At 34.1% G+C, this 24,729-nt stretch overlaps 1 protein-coding gene across 15 annotated transcripts in view; it reads left to right on the top strand.

Moving 5' to 3' along the window:
• MEF2C (myocyte enhancer factor 2C) overlaps positions 1 to 24,729 on the top strand; it is a 136,466-nt gene that overhangs the window by 47,627 nt on the left and 64,110 nt on the right. For 14 of the 15 annotated variants that reach the window (XM_048290841.1, XM_048290848.1, XM_048290844.1 and 11 more), the window contains 2 exons: positions 9,689 to 9,886; positions 22,091 to 22,294. In XM_048290841.1, the coding sequence (XP_048146798.1) occupies positions 9,833 to 9,886; positions 22,091 to 22,294 (258 nt within the window). In that variant the 5' untranslated portion in view covers positions 9,689 to 9,832. The remainder of the gene's footprint in view (positions 1 to 9,688; positions 9,887 to 22,090; positions 22,295 to 24,729) is intronic. The other variant, XM_048290834.1, reaches the window with a different exon arrangement.

Consider the following 24,729-nt stretch of genomic DNA (forward strand, 5'->3'; position numbering starts at 1 on the left):
GGGTAAGGAGTTGAGTTCAGGGAGTGTCATAGTTCTTATACTCATATTTATCATATTAGCATTCTCACAAAAAGACAGCTTAGCAGTTCTCCACAATGTTGTGCAGTCTACATTTCAGAAGAATCATATTTAATTCTTGACATTTTTGGGAAGGTCAGGAATTAAAGTGAAAAAGATGTGTTTCTATAACCGAATACACAAAAAAGAGAAGCAGAACATCTCTGTGTCTAATCATTCCTCTTTAAGAAAGAAATTACCAGATGAAGGATATACTAATCTGAGGTTGCATTAAAAAACTAATAAAGGTACTTAAATATGAGTTATGTGTTTAGGGCTATATTATAAGAAAACAAACCTTTTGTTTCTGTGGTAGTATAGTTGTAGCTAAAATAGTCTAATACCATGGACAAATTATTTCTAGACAGAGATAATATATCTCATTTTCCAGCTTCTATAGCTGGAAACAAAGGATCAGTTTGGGGTACACTGAGGAGCCAAAGAATTATACAACATAAAGGATTTTTTCCAAAATTATTAGTCTTCCTTAGGTACTAACTCTGCTTCCATGTTTACCTGACTTCATTTTTCAGTACTAGTGGTGGATCTGTTCTAATGTTGGTATGAGTTAAAAGGAGTAGAAATAAAAATCATTAACATAGAAATCAGTAATATTCTCTAAATTAAAAGTCACGTCTGTCTGAGACTTGTTCCATCTTTGGTGAGTCATTGATGGATTTGGATGCCTGGTTGCATCATACAAGATCTAATAGCAAAAAGTAAATTAAAAAATATCTGAGCCATTATAATCAAAATTTTCAAGCCTGGGTAGGTGTTATCATACAGCAAAGTACTATCAATTAACTTGAGATTCTGGCATACACAGATTCCATGGGACTCCAAATATTTGTACAGATTTAGTGGAATTTCAGTGGCTCAGGACACCTGTGAAATCTTTCATGTTTGATTACCTCATTTCTCTGGTAGGAAGCTGAACCATGTTAAGAGTCATTGTCCATTTTTGGCTTGAGTAGCTAACCAAATTCAGGGTATTATACAGGTGATTGCCATTAGGGCAGGGAAACTGATAAGTGACTCAAACATTTCCTTAATACTGTTTGTTTACAAAGCTTTACTATATCTCTAAATGCAACAAGCCTTGAGAATTGATGTCCATTATCAGGTATTAATGTTTGAGTTCCCTATCCTGTCAGCTGAGCTCTTTCCCAATGTTTCTATATATTCAGCTTCTCCTTATCATCACAAATTACAAACCTTTACAAACTAATACCTAGTAGAGCTCTTTGCTGTATTTTTTTCAAGTTTTCAGGACTATAAGATCACAGAAATTATGCTTACTAGCAATAACCTTATAAGTTCCATCTCTTTCATCTTCCAGACATTACTCAAATTACTCTTAATATGGCAACACCATAAGCCACACTTCCAATTCAGAAAAAAACATTATGCCACCCCAACATATTTATACAGTTTTCACATCAAGATATTTCCCATCACAAACATGAAACAGTTTTAATTTGGTTCAAGCTTTACCTTGGCAATTTTTGTCACCTTAATTATGTTGGAAAGGATTCCTTTTATTAACCCCATTGACAATGTTTCTATAGAGTCTGTTTTCTGGTATTTTCTTACAATGAGGAACTTATTTGCATCTCAGTTTTTTTTCTCTTAATTTCTACATTCATGTTCCTGGTTTTATGGTATTTTCATCTACAGTTTTTTCCTCTATTCTACCTCCTTAGATCATCCTTCCTAATTTTCATCTTAAACTTTGAACCAACTATAGTCCTCAGTCATTTATTTGTTTGGTAATTTAAAGACACTTTGGGTTCTTATTATGTTTTTTTTCTATTTATTTATGCCACAAAAATAGTTTCTAAAAGCATTCTCTTTTCTCTAAAATCTTCCTGTGATGATTCATTTGCAAATGTGTAAGATATTCGTTTTCAAAATATGATTATGAAGTTCCTGCATTCCAAGTCTTTGTTCCTCCTCACAGAGATCAAGTGGTAGTGCAGCACAAACCTGGAATAGCAGAACTCAGCTACGTTGTTAAACATAGATATGTATGATTACAGTGAGAAAAGGGAGGATTCCTTTGGAGGATTCCAAAGGAGGATTCTTTGAGTGAGAAGAGGATCCTGGGTCAGAGTGTGTAAAATTTCTCTGAAGCTTGTTGGATGAAAACAAATGAGACCAGGCCTGTGTAGATCTTGACAAGTCCATCCGTTCTATCCAAAATTTACTTCTCTTCTCCATCCATTCCATCTATTGCTTCTAGGCTAATCATTGACCATAGCTCAGACAGACACTGTCTAAGTGCATGTACCAAGCTTCCTTGCATTTCTGCAATTCAGCAAATTATAAGCAGAAAGTCTTACCCCTTAGGAATCTCTTAGGAAATAATCCTTTTGAGAATTAATCCATAACTTCTTCAATAGAGGAAATCTAAAATTGCCTGTTACTGATATTGGCATTACTAAGCACTTGTACACAAGTTCAGACTATGATTTGCTATTGTATTACACAGCTTTTTCCAATAATACCTGGAATTATCCCCTGATTCTTAAAAGCTGCTTTGGGGATATAAGTTACACAGACTTCCTCACATACAAACATTACTAACAAATCTGTACATCTAGATCTAACCACAGTCAGAGACTGCTTTCAGGTAATGCAATAACTTAACACTAGAGATCTTACACTTTTCCTGTAATAAGCCAACACTCTTTAAAGTCATTTGTGTTTAAGAGTGCTCCCACATTATAGCACTAGTATTTTACCTTGTGCGCAAGATGTCTTTCAATACAAGTAGACCCAAACCAGAGTAGCTCCAAGACCTTTTCAGCTCACAAGATGCTAAACCTTACCCTGATAAATGCTGAAGTGCTTCCTCTTTTTAGCTCAGTAAATGACAGACTGAATTTGTGAAACACCTTTCATTATATTCTTTATGCATCTAGTAACTATAATGCAATCCAATCAAATTATTAGCTCAAAACTGCCAAGACTCCTATGTGAATTTGCAGTGGTCCAATTTCTTGACTCCATTTTCAGTCTGGTTTCTATTCGTAGGCAGTCTCCATTTCAAAACAATTAGATGATTCACTTCTCAGTCCTTTATTTTTTCCCCTTTTATTATTAGCATGTCTAATTGAAGAAACTGCTATGCTTGAGCCAGTCTCTGAAGTACCTTATAGATCTTATTCCATTTATATTGGTCACACTCCCATTATGTCCGTATAGCTGCTAAGGGTACATCATGAATCTAACCATAAACATGTAGACCTTTTCTTCAAACTATTTACTTTAAATTTTTTTCTTTTGGGTGATGGGTACACATGGAAATACCACCCAATAGTTATTGTAGTTTTAAAATTGACTCTTCACAGGTATATATTTTATACCATCATTTGACTTAACTGCTTACTTAAAATCTGCATTAGTGTCTGCATTCTTTGCTTCACAAATCAAATAGTCCATTTTAGCCATCTTTAGAAATGTTGTAAATTAGCCAAGTCTTCCTTTCTTCATCAAGCATAGCAGGCACATATCTTATGCCTGGAGTCCAGGCAAACAGTTTTCATCTGGTGGTTGCTTCTTTTGGCGTACTGCTGCAAGGAATGACTCACCATCTGTGGCAAATTCCACAATCACTTGGATGTATTTTGGTCTTCTGTCATGGTTTTTTACCAGCATGACCAGGTTTGGTATAACATGCATGCAATATTCATAAAATCCTTCTTCACTATGCTGGATGGGTGCTTCTCAGCACATTCTGTGAAAGGTAAGATAAGTCACTCTTTTCCTTTCATACAGCCATGGATTGACTTAAATAGAGAAGCAGCTACAGACAAAGTATTCTGTGTCTGGATACCTCAGTCTCTTGAAAAGCAGGTTCTATGGCATAGAGAAATAGGGCAACTGTTAAGTATCATCTTCTCCACTGTTTTGGCAATGATATTTAGTTTTCCCTCAAAAAAATTTCAGGGGATCTTTGCAAAACAAGAAACTCTTCCACCCATGCTGCACAAGTTCTTGCTCTGTGAGATAACTTGGTACTGTATCTGAATTATAAGCTACATAGACCACAGCTGTCTGAAGCATTCTTACAATGAGTCTTCAAAATGTTTAATTCCAAATTGAAAAAAAAAAAATAATAATCACATTGCAAAATATTCTCATGGCTTTTCCAAGGCATAGAAAATAATGGTATTGATTAAGCCAGTAACTCAGCTGCAAGAGAGGAATTTTTCTGCAATTCATTGCTACATTTTCATTATACTAGGAATATGTTGAAATGTAAACAAGAAAATAAGGTATAACTCTGGAAGCTCAGATTTAAAGTAAACACTTTCTACTATCCTTTATACATAAACACGCAAACTAATAAATGGAGTGAAATAATCTTAAAAGTCCAGTAGGTGCTTTCAAAATCAGTTGAAAAATTAATGAAATATTAATTCAAATCAAATTATTTAAGTTTTCTCTTAAACTTCTAAGTAACAACTTAGATATAGGGAATGATTTTGTAGTTTGCAACTTTATGAACATTTTACTCCAGCTGTGGTTCAGAACTTCATTGCCCTTGAATTATTCTCCATTATAAATTAAGCTCATGCCATAAGTCAGAAGTCAGGTTAGATAACTGAAACGATAACAAGCCTTGGTAGTTACAGATTACAAATATTTTCTTTGTGTACAGACTTTTTGGTTTGACTTACTGTCTCTCCAGTAGTCTCCAGTACTTCATCTATTATAATATATCCATTATGGTGTAAAAGTTTGTTTTATATTTCCTGGAGCCAAATGATCTCTTGAGAGTTAAATTTAGTAGATTAAAATGAACTCTCTTCCAACCTTTTCATATGGCAGCCTGCCCATAAGATCAAAACACATAACTGTAGGTTATGTTTAATTTCTAAATCAGAGTGTTGTGGACAGATGTTTGAAAGCTTAAGATGACTCAGATTCATTTTTCATGGCTTTCTGCCTGGAAAACCATACTGTAGATCGTACCATTTTTGCTTTATTGGTATATTGCCATGGTGATGACATATATAATTTTATCATAACCTTCTGTTAATGGCCCGAACTGTATCTTTTGTAATGACCATGCAACAAAACCACCATGTAAATGTGAAGAACCACTTCTCTCTTTAATGTCAGCTGATCTCAGTCAGATAACATGGTATATGCTAATTATTTTCACCCTTCTCTGCATTTCTTTAAACTATATCCAGCTCAAGGTGACAGACACAAAATGAGTAATGTCTTCAATTGATGCAGTATGCCCAGCTGTTTCTTCACTGTGTAGCTGTCTTTGTCTGTGTGTGGAACATAGCCGGGGATTTTACAGAAAAATTTGAGTGACCATTTTATCTTAATATGTGTCCCTCACTGTTGATGTTTATGGTTATGTTGCAGTTTTTGCAGCTAATTTTTCATCAGAAAAGTAGACAATGTGCGCTTACTCAGTACATTCACATTATTAGACAGAGATTCAAAACTTGTTTGAGAAAACAGGTTTGCATAAAAAGATGTCATAGACCTTTAGAGTTACTTATATATATCAAGATAAGAATGGTAAGAGAAAGGGAACAGCACTTTTTTGTTTACTTCCTTATATCAGCATAATAAAAAAAATATTGTTTTGTTCTTCAGTTTTAACCTAATTAATCCACTCAGAATGCAAGCTGTTTAAAGTAAGAAGAACATCCTTATGACAAGTTTGTTACTTTTGTAAAGCCATGAATATCCTAACTTCTAGCACATTTTAACTTGGTTTTTCTCTGGCTGCCTTCTTGTTTATAAATTAAATATTGTTACTGTCTTGTTTTGATACTCCTTATTGCTCCTGGTGTAACTTCTCAAAGGACTCTCTGTCTGGGGTGTTGCAGCAGAGCAGATTCAGACAGTTCTGCGCGGAGAAGGAAGTGGACAGTTTTGGTTCCCATTTTGCACTTCTGGAACAGTTTAGGGAAGGAAGCACCTTTACACCTTTTATTGTTTGTGGTTGCTGACATAATATCCTTCCCTGACTGCTCTGTGCGTGCTTCCTGCCATTCTGTCGAGATTCTTCTGTGTTGCAAAGAAAGGATAGCGGGTGTGCATGTGTGTATATGTGTGCACATATGTCTGTGTGTGAGTGTTCAAAAGAGAGACAGGAGCAGTCAAGTGATTTGCTGCATTTTTCCTTTAGCTCTGTTCCCTTCTCAAGGCTCAGATCAATCTCCTGTCAGCTACCACTACCTCTGCCAAATCATATAGTGAACAGAAGCCCGCCAAAAATGAAGTTCCTCTTTTTGTAAGCAGTCTGTTTTGGTTTGGTTTTGGTTTTTTTCCTTGCTGTTTGGCTTTGCAAAAAAAATGCAGAAAACTATAACACAATAGCATCTAACTGTGTTTCTTTAAATGCAACTTGTTTGCATGTGATTATATCATTAAGTTGGAAGGTTTCTTTTATGTGGAGCGACTTCAACAAAGTTTCTTTTTAGATTCTGTTGGATAATTGAAGCCTGCAGTACTATTTGACTTTTGTAGTACATTCAACTTTTCTAGTCAATGTGCTTTATTAGTGTTCGTGAAATAAAAATTTACCAGTTAACAGGAACTTTAAATACTTAATACTGCAATCCTTGATCCTGCAAAAACTTTCAAAAGGTATTGAGAGCACTGATGAAGTCCCAAGCAGCCATGGGGATTTGTTGGTCTCCAGAGTTCTTTACATTCTGTTTGACTTGGAAATTACCAGCCTTTGAAGGTTACAGCCCTTGCATGAGATGACTTGATTTACTTATCTGAATTTCACTGAGTGGGAATCAGTCCAGCTATCTTTTTAATATATGTACTAATGAAATATATAGAACTATGAACAAACGCATAGTAAGAATAGCGCTTGAAGGACTGTGTGTTGATAGGTGTGTGTGTAAATATATGTATATACGTCCATATATGTGCATGTCTGTGTCTGTGTGTCTGTGTAAAAGACTGAGATATAGAGAATGCCACAGGCTTCCCAGTTTGTTTGCAGTAGTAGTAAGAATAGCAGAAATGTGGGGGTTTAAAAGGAAATATATTTGCTACAAAAATTGAAAAACTTTTATTTGAAATTAAACTGGTAGGAAAAATGCAAACTAGGACCTACAGGAAGACTTTTTTTTTTTTTAATCCATGCAAGGAAACTTAACTCACTGCCCGTTTAAGCAAATTTATGTTTCTTTGCAAATTATATATTTTATGCGGATGACCTAATTATATGTTATATGCAAAATTCTGCTTATCAAGTCTTGCATGAATTACTTTAAGATAATTTTGTGTAGATCACAGGAATGTTAAGGTTCTGACTTTAAACTGTCTGTAAAAGCTGTTGTTGTTTGAAGACTGGTCTTAAATATGGAACTGGTAATTGTGTGGGAGGGACTCAACATACTGCTCCTCCGCTAAGATTTTTATCCTTCTTGACAAGAGTTTTCTCAGTACTGAGTTTTTTCTGAACTCACTCAGCATCAGCATCTTGATCTGCAGAGCAGCTCATCCTCACTAACCTCACCACTGCTCTAATCTGCCCACCCTGACCTTCCACCCTGCAGTGAATAGAAGCTTAGGCAGACAGAGGGCTGTAAACCGATAGCACTGGCCTCAGCTAAATGAAAGGAAAGGAAGTTGTTTCATATGCATTTGCTGTGGATTAGAGCGTGGGTTTTCTGCTACAGGGAAAGCCTTTTAGACTCCTTTGAGTCCTGCATGTGCACGGGAAACACCATTCTAACTTGTGCTTTGTGTCAGGGGTAAGACTATAGGAAAAACAGGAAAGAAACCCAATCCAAGGAAATCTAAAATTGTTTCTAAAAATACACTGGGTTTGTTTGTCAACACTGAAAATCAGATAAGACTGTCTCCTAACTTTGTTTGGAAAAAGACTTTTAAAAATACATTTAAAAAATAAATTTATTTCAAAGTTTTGGACTTTTTTAACTTTTTTTTGTTGTAGCAAATATAACCACAACCTTTGTATCTTTTTAAGCAGTGAGAAGTTATTGTTTTCAAATATAAAAAGCAACAAAGAATTTTTGCAATCTACATTTTATTATATTTACTATATGAATTGTTCAACATTCTGTTTTCTGCATTACAGTAATGATATATAAATATGCCCAGAAAATCATATAAAAAGACATTCATGTACAGAAATGCAGTAAGTATTATACTTGAACATTTGTTTTGCTCAACAGATTAATTACATCATAGTGGCTAGCTAGAAAACTCTGACTGACTGCTTATTCATCAACCTTTTTTTTCTTAAAGTGATAAAACACTTGAGCAGCTTAAAGTTTAATGTATGCAAAGAAAATCAAAGGATAATTGAGGATCAGAAAGAGTGAAATCTAGGTTTTCTACCTCAATAGCTTTGAATCAGAGCCAAATAATGCATTAAATGACCAGGATATCAGCTTAGTGTTATGTAGCATATTGTGAGAATCTATCAAGTTGGCTGAGAGACGAAATAGGATAAATAAGGAAATACTAGACTCTGTTTTAAAATTACTAATTTTTTATTTCCAAGGCAATAGTTTTACTGCACAGTGGAGCTAATACAAAAACTTCAAAAGAACAGTTAAATTCATGTTATTCAGATTTCTTTTTCCTCTTCCATGTTTCAGAAAACTTTGTGCTGTTCTATTAAAAATATATAAATATACAAATATGGTAAATTAAGATTATAAAAGGGAAAAAACTTGTGTCTTTTACCTTATAGTAGACTAAATATTTTTTGTATTTTTTTTTATTTCCATGGGCTCTTGTATGGTTAAAAATACTTTGTATATGATAGAAATTAATTATGTGGTTTATAACATTTTGTGAATATTTCCCTGCATGGTGTGTTCTTATATACTGTACGTATCTCTCCAAGCTCTGTGACAGAGCCAGCATTGTAAAGCTCATGCATTAATAAAACAGTGAAAATATTTTTCAAAACATTCTTAAATTGTTGTCTGCCTCTATTATTCTGTTTTTATAGAAAATATATGTTTGCAGGTTATAAATCCTTTGTCAGAATATTTTAGAATTTACACTGAAATGAAATGAGGGAAAAGTGCACTAGTGTTTTCTTCAAGTATCTTCAGTAATACTTTCACTGATTTATATCCTTAAAAAATAAGGTTAAGAATTTTGGATTTAAAGTAGGTAATATCTCTTATATATCAAGTAAGGCTTTAATAAATGTCCATCATATTTGCATAATGAGGGAAATTATCACCTCTGCTGTCAAAACACAAAATTGTTTTCCCTTCTGAAATGAATTAGCTGTCCTGCTGAGCATACATAGATACAGAATGGTTCATTAATGCTCTGATTTAGGCAATTTGTCATATTAGAGCTGTGAATGATATTTAAAGGAATCCAATTCCATTAAAATTTTTTACTGTGTATTTCAATCTTTTTCTTTATTTCTTGATCTATTTATGTTTGGGGCTTTCTTTCACAAAAATAAGCCTTTGAATAAAATTTTTTTCTCCATGCATTACTTATTTTATAGGTGCAGTAAATTTTTATTATAATTTACTTGTACACTAAATTATAATGAGGATGCTTGGCCAGCTTCATACAGCAACTTTCATGTGGTTATCAGTTTCATAGTATCATTTGATTTCCTTTCTGTGTTTAGCAGGAACGGATGCAGGAGACTGTGAACTGAGTAGTGCAAGTGCTGAAGAAGGAGGTTTGTTTTGAGGAAACAGGAAAGAGGAAGAAAAGAGAAGGGAAAAATACGTAATTTTAAGGAAGAAGGAGAGAAAAAAAAACGGGGACTATGGGGAGAAAAAAGATTCAGATTACAAGGATTATGGATGAACGTAACAGACAGGTGAGTTTCAAAAATACCTGACTTGAACCTTATGTTATATTTATAAGGTGACTTATTATCAAAAGTGATTAAAAAGTTGATAACTTAGTGTATTATGCATATGGTGACATATATGTATACATATACAAAAAGTATTTTAAAATATCAAAGAAAAAATACTTTTGTAAACAACCTGAAACACAGTGTTTTCAAGTTTAGTAACATGCACAGTTAGGAAGTTTTTACTTGAGGACCTGATTCTACAAAAACTGCTGTGTGTGCTCTACTGCACACTTGCTTTGACTTCATTCTGGAATACACATGGTTAACCATATCTGTGAGTTGTTACAGAATACAGGCTTTTAGTACTATATTTTGTGAACTGTTATAATATGATTTATTATAATATGAGGACTTTCATTTAAATTCAGACATCCCAATTATTTATGCTTCTTCACCTTTGCAGTGTCTTTATTTTTGTCTCCTTCATATGAAAAATTACACTGCTTCATAAAATGTCTCATCTTTTCCTGTCTGAATTTTTAAAGGAATTTGAGTAGCCTAACATGTTCTAAAATCCACATACAATAATATTAGCCTGTTGTAGTTATAAAACCAATCGCTGTTTAACTAGGTCCAACAGGACCGGTTAATTTTTACCTCTGCTTTAAATAAAATGGCTAAGGAGCTGTCACATATTATCAGCACTATGGCTGCTAGTTAAAATATGGTCATAAATTAGAGAATTTGCTTCCCTGTTTTCACAAAAATGAAACTCAATAGCTGACATCTTCAAATATAAACGGTGAAAGTTGCTGCTGTTTACAGCTGGTGTAAATGAATGGATGTTTTGTTGAAACTGGAGATTCACAATTATGAGAATCTCTCCATATAATTATTTAATACTATGATTAATGTTCTTCATACACCTGGCTACAATTTAGAAATAATCTTCAGTAGCTGATTTTTAAGAGCTTGATACTGAGTTACTATTAATATAGCAGTACTACTAATTTGATCTATAAATTTCTTCATATATTCAGGGATTTTTTTAAGAAGCTGTTAGTCTTGGAGGATTTTAAAAAGCCATAAAATCTCAGCCTAAGCATAACAACAAATTATAGTCTTTAAATATGCTTTCCAAGAATTTTAAAATTTTGTGGTGTTAGTAGTAACTTGTGATCTCCATAGCAGAAAATCATGTGTAACAGCAAAATGTTCTTTATGATGGATACATTTCATGTTTTCCCTAAAGGCTGGCTGTTCTTGTGAGACAAGCTAAAAAGCAATAATTCTAACAATATAGAATTATCATCATATTTATTTTGATTGTCTTATAGCTCAGAGTTGAAATTGGATTTGAAATTGGATTTGAAATATTGAACTTAATCTATTATTAAATATTAAGTCAGTAGTTGTTTGAAACTTGCCCATGCTACAATGGTTTCTTTTTGAAGGGAACCTGAATTATTCTGTAAATGATAACACAAAATTTTGCCACTCATAACTTTAGTTCATACAACAGCTTCAATCTCAACTTGCTTACTCAAATATAGGATTCGTAGAGATTTTAGCTCCACTTTTTTCAAAAAAATATCTTTCAAGGCCTTAAATATACTTTTAAAAAAGAAGACAGCTAGTGTTCCAAAGCATTCAAAGTAGAGTTTCAAGAATTCCAGAACCAGCTTTCAGAACTAATAATTATGAATAAAACCATAATATTAGAATGCCAACAAGTGCAGTGTTAATGTAGGAAGTGTTCGTGTTGCTAGTATTTCTTAGACTCATAGAATCACAGAATGGTTTGGGTTGGAAGAAACCTTAAAGACCATCTAGTTCCAACTCCACTGGGCAGAGAGTCCCTCCAAAAGACCAGGTTGCTCAAAGCCACATCCAGTCTGACCTCAAACACTCCTAAGGGGCAGGGCAGCTGCAGCTTCTCTAGGCAACCTGTGCCAGTGTTTCACCACCCCCACAGTAAAGAAGTTTTTCCTAATGTCCAATCTAAACCTACTCTCTTTCAGCTTGAATACATTCCTTCCCATCCTGTCACTCCATGCTCTTGTAAAAAGTGCCTCTCCATCTTTCTTGTAGACTCCCTTCAGGTACTGGAAGGCTATAGTTAAATTCCCCCAGCCTTCTTTTTTCCAGGCTGAACAATCCCAACTCAATATTTGCTAATGTTGATTTGCCACTATGAAGCTGGAGGTATAGATTTATATTATTTTACTCTCCACATCAAAAAACTGGCTTGATTCTGCTTTTTATTTTTACTAATATGTTAATGATAATTTTAAAAATATTTCTGCTGACTTTATCTTGCATTTAGTGCCCTGATAAAAAGCTCAATGAAGCCAGCAAAAAGGTTTTGGAGTGTGGGATCAGGCTTTTTAATTGTAGTAATATATATGTGATCAAATAATATTTTCAATGATAGTTGATTGAGGTTTTAACCACTTATATGAGATGTACTCTTTCACCAGAACCTCACTGGTTCTTAAAATATCACAAGGCATTGCTGTTTTAGTGTAGCAGCATCAGTTTATTTGTTTTCTAACTTGCACACTTCCAGTAATCTTAAAATATTAACTTTTTTATATTTCTATATTTTCTTCTTATTTGATTGCATAAATATATAAATATATACAAAAAAAAAAGATTAAAAGGTTGCAAAAGAAAAAAATTGTTAAAAGTTTTTGATTAGTAAAGCTAAGATAACAGCTCAAGCACAGTTCTACAAAGCCTCTTTTTAGCTCCATTTACAGATAGAGACATTTTCTTTCTACCTCACCAAAAAATGTATGCAAGAATGGCAGCAAGTCAGTTGGCTAGAAACTGCCTTATTGATGTATATATTTAAACATAGTGTGGCTTCACAATACAAGGTATGTTACATATGATATACCTGGATGGTGCATCCTCAGCTGTTCTCAAGCACATAAATCCTCTGCAGTACTGCACATGCTGGTAAAAATATGTGGAACACGTATCATATGAGGAGATATAGCAGTAGTTTAATTATTCTGTCTCCTCTCCCAGTGCAAAGGTGAGTCTATTTGGAAAGCAGGATATTTGCAAAAATGTTCAAGTTGTTAAAAGACCTGGGGAACGAAATTTTTGTCCTTGCTTTCCCAGCCTCCTGAATAGTTATCTATGTCAACCATTTAATGGTGTATTTGTTCTGTCAATGAAACAGCTGTTTCCTTGCACACTACTATCTGCTACAGTTGGAGACTCCCCTATTCTTCAAAGGGCTTGTATGAGTGGATTGGGAAGGACAAAAATAGTGTTGATTTCCCTTCAAGAGAATTTCCTCTGAGCAAGTCTAGTTGGTTGGATTTGTGTACTTTAGGGATCATCCTGGTAATAAATAAGTTCAAATTATCCAGAGTCAGATTTCTCACTGCAAATCTCACAGAAATATGCAATATGAGGATACAATCTGTGCTTTTCCAAAAACTATTTGAAACTTTGATTTTTGGGGATAAATTAAAGGAAATCTACTGCAACCTAGTTATTAGAGGCCCAGTCCTTTTACCCTGGCCTGCTTAAGAGTTCTCATATCAAATTTAGTGAGTGCAGAATTCAGGCTTCTAACTTGGAGGAGCCATTAATTTAATGTTGTTTCATGTGGGCTGCAAGTTGGCTGTATTTTTCTAGTGCTCATTGTTACCTTGTGGTGACAAAGGTGGCAAGAATGTTTGACTCTTTGGTTGTAAAAGTTTCAGAGAGGCCTATCTGAAAAATTTCCTTTTACCACTCTTTGGCACATGTAGAATGGGTACGAATAACTGCCAAGGCTAGATTAAATGTTTATTTATTTTGTTTAATTTGGTTACCACCACAGAATTAAATGGAAATAAAAACTCTCAAGTGAATCCTGCTATAAGCAGCCAATGTGATGAAATACTTTCTTTTTATTCCTGTGATAATTCTTGGATAATATAGTCTTCATAGATGTGGAATGAATCCCTAGTAATATTGTTCAGGCTCATGAGGTTGTGCTAGCCTTGTCAACAGACCATTCAAGTAGACTGTGACTGCTTGCATGATATTAATTGCAGCATCAGCAGAATCGATAGTCAAAAATATTAGCATTGACGTCTGATGCTAGAAGTTCCTGACTACTACTACAAGTTCTTTCTGCAGAAATTTCAATTGAACAGATTGGAGAAGGCTTCTGTGAACACTTCTACGTTAGTTAAAAAAAAGGAGGAGGGTCATTTGGAAAAAATGTGTGAACTTTATTTTCCTGTGTTTTCTTAATTGAAAGAAATAATTCAGCTACCTTTACCATGGTAAACACATGAGGGGGAAATTGTATTCATCTGCCTCAGAAAAGTCCTTGTATTTTTTCTGTGCTTTTATAAGTCTGAAATATTTTGTTAGTTTTAATGATAGCCTTTTGCGGTCTGCTTTATATGGGGACAATCTGAAACTCTCTTTGCAGCCATCCAGACAGGGCTGTCCAGGCCTAAAATAAATAGGTGTAATGACATAAATGATATTGTATTACTCTTATACAAGGCCTCTCATAAAATATCTCATTAAGTCAATGGTCTGAGAGCTAAATCTAGAGGTTTGACCTAGGAACGAGGGCATATTGACCCAATGTTTTTTGGTGTCGGATCTGGAACACTCTCTTGCATTTGATCCCCATCTTTTTTCTAATTAGTATTAGGAAATATGAAGTCTTACAGGGTAATGCACCATTTTTTCTCCCTATGATTTTCTTGCTCATTAGTTTTGCATTTTTTTCCTACTTGTGAAAAGTCACAATTAAAACTGAGTTTATCTTATCTCATGATTCTGCACAGTGTTCATTTATTTCAATTTTTAATGAGCTGCCTGGGCCTTAATTATTATTAAATACCATAGTAAGTGTACACTTCAATATTAAGGTGTTTAACATTGAGACACCCTTTTTAAAGCATCACGTCTGTGTAATTCAGTAGGGTATAACAGTAACAAACACTTGCTGTTTAATTTTTTGATGCCCAGACTTTTTACCATTCTTTAATTTCAGAAAATCGGTAAAGCTATAAGTTAAGAATTACTGAGGTATCAATCAGCTCAGTGGAGAACAAATCAAAGCAGATAAGTAAAGCGAGGTTATGGGTCAGGGGAAGAATATCCTGGAGGGAAATGACCATTTGCAGGAAGACCTAGATTTGTTCTACTGACTTCAATACCTAATGCTGCTAGTTTCAAAATTAATTTCAGCCTCATGTATCTATTTTCATCTGTGTCTCAGCGCTATTTAAAAGGAAAGGATAAGAGACTATCATCTGAACCGGGAGCTTCCCTGTTGAAAGAGGGAAGAACCTTGAATATTAATGCTAACATGAGCACAAGACAGATAAAAAACATTTTTCCCACCTATTTACTTATATTTTCAGTATTCTTTCACGAAGCATTTTCATTTTATCCAAGATATGAGATTTCCCCACATGCCCCCAGGGAAGTGTTTTCACATGAAAACATAACTGCTTGACTATGCAACCAAGCATAATTTTCATCAAGGAACTTTTGTCTTAAACATCACATGCTTTATCTTTTACACATTTTAATTCATTGCTAATATTAAATTACACACAGATATATACTTGAAATATAGCATTAAAATTAGTCATTGGCCTTGGTTTTTTAGAGGTAAAGTTAGGTTTCAGCAAGAAAAGAATTGCACCCCAATTTTTCAAGACTCCTAATTTGTAGTGATCTGTACAACTCTGGCAACACTTTTCATGTTATGCCAGACTACCTGAGAAGTAACATTTTAAGAGAGCTACTGAAATGAACCGTGAATTTCTAGAATGCAATACTTTAAGGTTAAATATGCTTCTATTACAAATTGATGTTCTGAGCATAATTTAGAGTGAATTATCATACGGTAAATATTTAGTCAAATTACTTTTAATTTGAAGTGTGAGCAAGAAGCCTAAGTAAAGAGAGTGCAGTAGTGAATGAGACATCTGCCAACACAGCAGAGCTAAAAAATAGTGCAGACAAAGGCACAGCCTTGCTGTCTTGCAAGGAATAGTTTAGAAAACCCTGGGGGAGAAAGAGCTGGAGGTGGTAAGCAGAACTGAAGCCATTGTGGAGAGGAAGAAGTTACACTCTTCCTGTTATGACAGGAAATGCAGACAAATGTGCTTCCTGACCATTTGCTCAGCAGGGAATGAAATATTCTTTGACCTTTACCTTATGAACATTTTAGCAGCACAGAACTAGTAAACATGTTTTTTACAATAAACATCTGTTTGTACCTGCCAGAACTAGTGATAGCACACCAAAAAAAAAAGTCAGCTTTTGTGTATATTGTATTAGCTACTGTGTTTTTGAGATTATGTTTTTTGCCTAGAATGTGTACGTATCTGTAGATCTGTCTCTAAAGGACTTAATCATGTCTCTCTGGTTCAACAAAAGGAAGTGAAGTATCAGAGATTAGCTGTGATTATTCTTTCATTCTTGTTTGGTCATAGATCCTAATTTATAAGTTAAAATGGGAAGCTTACTGATACTGGCTAACTTCCTAATTTCTTAGGTTGCTGGATCATCTTTAATTAATATAGCTTTCAATTTTATCCCTCCTTTCTTTATTTTACACGGGAAAAACTTACAAGATTGACCCTCATCTTGGATTTGGGCAGATTGAATATTATCACTACTTTAAGTATTCAGTCTGTTATTTTCGTACAAAGATTCTAAAAATGTGGTGCAACATAAAAAACCTTCTTTTTTACATGAGTTAATCATGAATATTTTATTTGTTATGCCTATAATTTTACGGCATCCTCTTAGAACTCCTCTTTATCTGGACTATTTAGCAAGTCATAGCTCAATATGCTTGAGGCTTTCTGGGGCAATAGCTCATTTACCAGCATAAATCAATGCTGTCTTATCCCTGTAAGTTATGTTGGAGGTTTATAAGAACATGGAAGCAGTCTGATGAAAGTCTTTCATTTAATATGGTATGCCCAACTATTGCATAAAAGAAGGTTTGTCTAGGTCAAATTCTGCACTGGTGCTGTTTGCCAGTCCCATTTGAGATTTATTGTAAAGATAGTTTCAGCCAGACCTCTTCATACGACAAACAGTTCTAGACAAAAATCAGAGGAATTTCCTCAATAAGAGGAAAAAGGGAAGAGAGAATATGACAACAGCTTTTGCCTCTCAGTTATTTGAGATTTTGAAAGGATAGGCTTAGGTGCCTGGCAGTGACATTTCAGTGAAGAGCCCCTGTGATTACACATGGCCAACTTGGCCTTATGTTTGAAGTTGGGTAGACTGCTCATGTAAGTACCTCCTGTTTGTCACATACATCGTATCTACTGTGCTTGCTCTAGTCCTCATATCAGAAATTTAGACATTCCAGATGAAATAAGGAGAAACAGACGACACTTCTTTTTGACAACATGGTGCCACTATCAGATACTTGTGTGATCCCTCTTCTTCACCTGTTTAATGGCAGGAAATGTATTTGGGAAGGATTGTGTGAAAATTCTGTTTCTCTCATTTTCCTATGTCAGCAGCAATATACCTCTATAGCCAGAATAGAAAGAAGTAAGGAGAGCACTGATATTCTGACACTGGCTGGACTGAATTACATGAAACATCACCAGACTCCTACTTTGAAAACATAAAGTGTTAGTACATATGCTGTGACTATTAGTGACAAATAAGGAGTGATGTTATGGTTCAGCCTCTCGTAGTTTGTGAGATTTCAGAAAAATTACTAGAAGGATATGAATTAAAAATAAAGCTAAACTAAACTGAACTAAACTAATCCCAAACCAACTCCCACCAAAAGAAAGAAACAATGACCACATGGCAAAAAAGATAGATAATGTATCCTGAAGCCTGTATTCATTAAATGAGAATATTTATGGATGCATCTGTTTCTTCACTGATATATTAAAATCTATAAGAAGTAAAAAATTGTCATTACAAATTTAGTTAAATAAAGACTATTTCCAGTGGCCAGCATCCCCATTCACAAATCCAACACAGCTACATTATAATTTCAGCATATGAATTTGTAATTGCAAACAAGCAACAGTACCTTTTAATTAATGTAGCTTGAGTAAGTTTAACTTAATAGTGATTAAATAAGAAAGTCTTCTCTGCACCAAATTACCCTATAAATGGAGCATATGAGTGTGTGACACACACACACTTGAATTCAGGCTGTTTACACCTCCACTTGCATATATACCTTAGTCCATTTGAAAGTTGTTTGCATGGAACTGAAGAAAAGTCAGGGTTGAAATGGAAAAACATCCTTTTTAACAATCTCTTTTTTCGATGCGTTTCTTTTAACACATGTGTTTCACCTTTAGTTAGAACTCCATCCAAAATGCATAAAAATCTCACCTTGATTTATATCAAGGAAATTGAAAGTTGGCTACTTCACTATAAGTATTTTATAATCAAGTAACATCTTGATTAGCTCACACCATAAAAAATCACCAGCATTAATGCTTATTCATACACAAAAATGCTTCAGACTTCAGTAACCTACCTTCTTGGTACCACCATTCTTATTAGGACAATTACATTTAAAATAAATAGATAGAAATTAAATAAGTAGAATGACCACAGTTCTAAGACAAATATAAAAGACTAGTAGGTTTTGAGTTAATACAAAGGGATAGAATTAAGTTATTTTTGGTAAGATTCAGAAATAATTTTGGTGTTATCCACGCCCTACTCTTTTTCCAGTATATGTAAAACAATGCATTCAAGCATCTCATTCAAGTATTTAGAAATTGCATAATTGTTGAAAACCTTGTATTTTATATACACATGCTTAAAAAGGTTTTAAAGACCCTTGAATGTTAGCCTCCTATCTATTCCACTTTCCACTCCACTTTAATTTTCCATCATTTTCACGCTGTCCTTATAAAATATTCTATCCCAAAAGGAAAACCTAAATTGCTTATCTTTCTCCTAAAGAGAAGTAGGTTTGTTAACTGGAAAACTTACAAATTAACAATGATTTAGATAGGGGGTAATTAAGCATACATTGACTAATATTGTGAGGAAATGACATGTAGTGATTTGATTCTTTCTGCTGAAAAAATTAAATATTAAAGAGATATTGAAGTGTATGCATTTTTGGGGGTGTCTTATTTGAAATATGTAGATGGATTTTCTCACTGTGTGTATGTTTTCCTTCAGTGTCACTAGCATTGTTTATGTCAAATGACAAAGTGACATTGTCAGTTGTTATAAGACACTATCAAGACTGAGTAATTTGAACACAGTACATAATTATAAGACTATGTGAACACATGAATTTTTTGGTGATGTAGTTACAGTTTGTGCTCATGACAATGTGAGTGTCTTGTTCATTCTCAGCACTAAATCAGTTCAAGTGTAATCAGAGCTTCTACAATTGAGTTGGAAGGCAGTTGCACACTGCCTTTCAACTAGACAAAAGAGAACAAATCTTTTACATAACTTATGCTAATTTTTGCCACTCAACAAATCTTGTTCAGTACTAGAATATTGTCTGCTACCTTAGAGAATATTTATTAGATACCTTTAGTGTGGACAAGTATAGTTAACATAGCAAATGGTGAACAAATTGAAGAAATAAAGTTAAGTAATAAACATTCTGCTTACTTACATTGCTCACAAAAGTATTTTAGCATATGGCATATTCATCTTCCTTATGTAGCCACATAGAAGAATGTATCCAAAGAGGTAATTTTGGTAATTTTGGCTTGAAGAGTATTCATAATCTTTTCTGAAGTTACTGACAGGACATTTCACTATAAATTTGAAATGTTCTCTATTATAAACTCTTGCAAAAGCATAATAAATTTACATCTGTGTATATGGATAATGTATATGTAAAGATAAACCACTATGAATGAGATATTTAAAAAGAAGTGGAACAGTAGTAGATACAATTGCCTTTAATTCATTAATCAGCAGTTAAAGAAAGGATTATCTGGTACATTCAGAAAATATTAGGAAGATCAAGAAACTGAAACCAAATTAAATTCAGAGTAATTAAGATTATGTTTTAAAGAAAGAGAAAAGGAAGATCTAGATGATTTGTTGTTCTGGTTTGTGGGGTTTTTTCACTGTCCATAAAAAGGAACTCTAACCAGTATCATTCTGGTAATAAGTATTATGAATTAAGTATCTGCTGTGCAGCAGAGCTGAGTGGTTTTTCAAAATGTGCAGGAATTTTACCTAACAATAAACACAAACAGTGGCTTTAAGGATATTGTTGTACTGGAGTGGACTTTAATGGTGAAAAGCATGCTAAATGCAGAGATACTCCACCTACAGCACGGTGGTCAAAAAATTGATTGAAAGGCATGTAAGATGCAGAAAAATATGTTGAATTAGTATATTTTATTTTCTGTATCTTTAATTATTTCTAAAACAAGCTTTTATATATATATATGTATACATATATCTTTCAACCATTGCGTTTCATTTTTCTGTAATCAGAGAAACCCTTAAAGGAGTATTTTGAAGACAAGGATTTTATTATCATTATTGTTATTATTATTATTTAGAATTTGAGTGAAGTTTTGTTACCTGTCTCATTATTCATTCCAAATATCAAAAGCCATGATTAACAAATTTAGAAAGAACTATCAATTGTGCATGCTTGAGACCAGTGCTGTAGAAAGTGGTTTTTTAAAATGTTTGAATAATTGTACTTAATGGCAATCCATCTTTTCTTAACAGTATGTTGACAGAGGCTAAAATGATACAATAAAAGAAATAACATTCTGTATGCATTTGGGAGAATAAGTGTTCACAGTATGGGCACAAAGCCTCATCTTTCTGAGACAGTCTAACAAATAGGGATTAGCAATACTTAAAAAGTCACGTTTTCCTTGGCCTGACATGCTGGGATTTTAAGGTAGTCTGTGGTTGCACTTAGCATTAACTTGTATTAGAAGTGTGACAAGCTAAAACAGCACCCATCTGAATCACAGACAGGCAAATGTTGCCTCAGCATTAAAGAGCAGAGGTGCCACTGTTAATGGGTATATAAGGGATGGTAGCAACAAATTCAGAATCAGGCAGACCAATAAACTTAGTTGTGTGCCTGTCCTTGACATGCAAAGTACCTTGACTACGAGTTAAATTTGATTAATTGTAGGCTTAGCAAAACCATTTTTTGTCTTAAAAATTCCTGTAAATGAAAATTATTTAATAGAAATTGCACATGTGAAGAAACAGAGAAGAAAAATTCAACCACACAATTCGCTTAAACAGCTCTTAGTAGTTTCTTATTTCAAGTCACATGTCTTACTGGAACTTGTAAGCTAGTAGTAGACGAAAAAAAGTCATTTGATGTGTAGGTCTTTCATTGTCAAAACAGTCCCAGTGGAAAATTATGGTTTTGTAGACTATAATTATAATTTTCATACTGCATGGATTTTGCACGATGTCAGGGCATTAGTTGGCCTACTGAGAACTTGTAAACACATCCCTATTTCTTTCCTATATAACATGATCTAAAGCCCTTTGTACTTAAAAATGCCAGTTCACATTCCTAAGCATATGGCTTGAAATGAAATACGATAAGTGTCTTCAGAAAAGACTTTGTTTCAAAGGCTGCTGACCAGCTATTGTTTTTTCTTCATTCATGCTTTATAATTCTCATTTCTCACAGGTGTGAATTTTTAATACTAGATATTTCTTCAAAATTATTGTGTTGTATTGTGAGCAATGTATCTCTTTTGCACTACTTAAATGCTTATGAAATAATTTCTTTGCTTCGAAGCTAGCAGGAGTTGGGGGGCTTTAAATCAAAGTCAATTGCTATCAGAAAAAAAATCAGAATTGACTGCACTTGTTCAAGCTATTTACAGCTGCTAATCTGAGGCGCAGTTTTTAAATATTGATGGAAAAGATGTATGCAGTCTAAAGGGTATCTGAATTTAAAAGTTACAGAGAGACATGCAGTATCAACACTTCATAGCACCACTAAATGAAAATACCTCATAGTCCTTACCTATATCTCAAGTTTTGTGGGGTGATAATTACATATTACTTCTCCCTTGTGTAATACATACACACACACATATATAATCTATTTTGGAGCTGTATTTGTATTTATGCATTTGTTTCCTGAGCATATTCAATTCAAAGACTACAACAGTTCCACATTATATTTCAGAAAAAAAGGAGAAGGACTAAGAGAGCAACTGGTGGATTTCTGATGCACATTTTTTGCTTTTTTTCCAGGTGACTTTTACAAAGAGGAAATTTGGGTTAATGAAGAAGGCTTATGAGCTTAGTGTTCTATGTGACTGTGAGATTGCTCTGATCATCTTCAACAGTACCAACAAACTGTTCCAGTATGCCAGCACTGATATGGACAAAGTGTTGCTGAAATATACTGAGTATAATGAGCCGCATGAGAGCCGAACGAATTCAGATATTGTTGAGGTAAGTCTTCATCTTTTGCTCTGAGATGGAGGTGCCCCAAGTAGATTATACCCTCAAGTGACATAGCAGCAGGAGAGCAGAACAGGACAACAGGGCATCGCTTGGACATTGGAGTCCATGAAGCCAAAGCTGCAGGAAATCCATGTCTTTTGTGAGCAGTTTTATATTTCTGAGTCTTGCAGAAACTTCTGCAAAGGGATTTCTGCCTCCCTATTGCCCAGCTTTCTGTGCTGCTTTGTCAATTTGTCCCATTAATCCTCTCCATGCCTTGACCACTACCTACCAGCTGAATCTCCCTCTTGTCTTCTACTATCTTCCAGGGACATGGTCTCTGGAAAGCATTGCATAATTTGTCTCCACAATCCAAAAGTTATAATATTGTCTGTCCAGAAGGAATTAAGAATAGATTGTAAAAGATGTGGGAGAAGATTTAGAACCACTTGTTGGAGGCGTTTGACTGACTTTTTTAGCTTTTTGTTTGTTTACAAAGAGCGTCTAAAAAAATGCAAGTTGATTTACAATCTGCTCAGTAAAAATATATCAGCTACCCACACAGAATATTGTTACCATAATATAACAGTAACAGTATCAAAGCAATAGTGTCAGAATGCTAGAAACACTTTTTATTTTTTTTAAATTATAAGGAACAATTTTTATTTACAATTACTGAAAATTATTAATTTAAATTTAAGATTTTAAAAATTAAGTTTATAATATTTGGAGAAAAGTCAGTTTACTTTACTTTAGTTTGGATTCAAACCATGAAAAATACATGAAGCCTTCAATGATTTTTTTGCTATTAACAAAGCACACTATCTTAGACAGATATCTAAAAGATGGGTTATGTGACCTACACAACTCCCATTTCTAAAGCACATGACTGATTAGGGATCTAAAGGCTCAATTAAAAATGTAGTGGAAGGACGACAACCTATCTGAAGGGTCAGTGAAAATTTATTCCTGAATATATTAGTGTATACGCCTAGTTTACTCCAGACCTTTATAAAGTTAGTTTCAGATTTTTGAATGATCTGGATGTTGTCTGAAATGATACTTTGATGCTTTTAGAATCTTCACCAGGGTTAGCCATGTTTTTGAGACTAGCAATGTAAGAAAGTGAGTTATTTCTATATAAAATGTTTTTAAAGGATAAAAGATTCTGCATAATTAAGATAGTTAAACTTGTTACAAGGAGTTCCAGTCACACCACCTTAGATGGGCAAAGATTGCACACAGGAATATATATCTCTTCTGTCTATCCTTATGTCAGTATCTAGGAAGTTACTGTTTTGCTTTCCTCATTATTTCCCTCCGGATTCTCTCCCCCATTAGAAGAGGGTGAGGTTCTGACAGCAGAATAAAATTTAAGTGAGGTACTACTAGAAGGAAAGTGCATAATTTCTTCTTCCTCTCCATCATCTTTCCCCTCTTATTTCAAATATTTTGTACAAACATGAAGCCTTTCCTGTCACTTAGATCTAGGAAGTCATGTCCTGTCCAACAGAATTCAAATTTTATGCCCAAAATAAAGTCCTGTCCTCTTTTAGTGGCAAAAAGCCAGAATATTCTTAGCAGAAGAGTTTCCTGTGATATCTTTACTTCTTCCTGCAGGCTTTCTTGTGAAAATAGGTGACTAATCCAGTTAGGGATTTATTACTTGCTTTACAATGAATGAATACTTTTGATCATAAGGACTATGGCTTTTCAAGGAACTTGAATGAAAGCTTAAAATTTCAAATAATGTTGACATTTTCAGAAAGAGCGCTCACTGCACCGGTAAAATCCCTTTCTGCATAAACAGTGGGCCAATTTAGATAGGCTGATCAGCAGTTTTGCATGCAGATGTGTAATTTTCTGGCTATACCCAAAATTTGGTGGGCAACTGTTTTCATTTCTCCAAAAAAACCAAAATAAAAGTAGGTAATTGAAATAAATGTTATTTAAATTGAACAGTAGACATAAAAGGCCAAATGAAATGAATGTTCTATCAGCTCTGAGTTTGATTTTCTACTTATCTATGTTCTCCCTGTAACATAAAATACTTAAACTATATCAATATTTGTACAGTTTCAGAATCCAAGGAGTACTTCTCCAGGGTGTAGGTTTGAACTAGAATTCCATATTAACATGCTTTTACTGGATATTGAACATCACAGTTACAAGTACAGTAGAGGACAGAGCCCATGAAAATATGCAATCTGATAAATGGCTTGACCCTTAGTGTAGTCTGGGTATAGTTTTAGGTACAGGATATAAATCTGCCACACATTTAAGTATTTTAATTGATCAGTTAAACTGACTACATTACACATATTTTCCTTGTAAGGAGTCCATCTTCTTTTCACTTTCAGACAGCTACGTTTCACACTTACAATTTTTAATCTTGTTCTTCCAGAGCAATCAACAGAAGCTGAGAATAAGACAGCATTATTAAA

Source organism: Corvus hawaiiensis, chromosome Z, assembly GCF_020740725.1.
Source record: "Corvus hawaiiensis isolate bCorHaw1 chromosome Z, bCorHaw1.pri.cur, whole genome shotgun sequence".
In the NCBI taxonomy this organism is placed as follows: domain Eukaryota; kingdom Metazoa; phylum Chordata; class Aves; order Passeriformes; family Corvidae; genus Corvus; species Corvus hawaiiensis.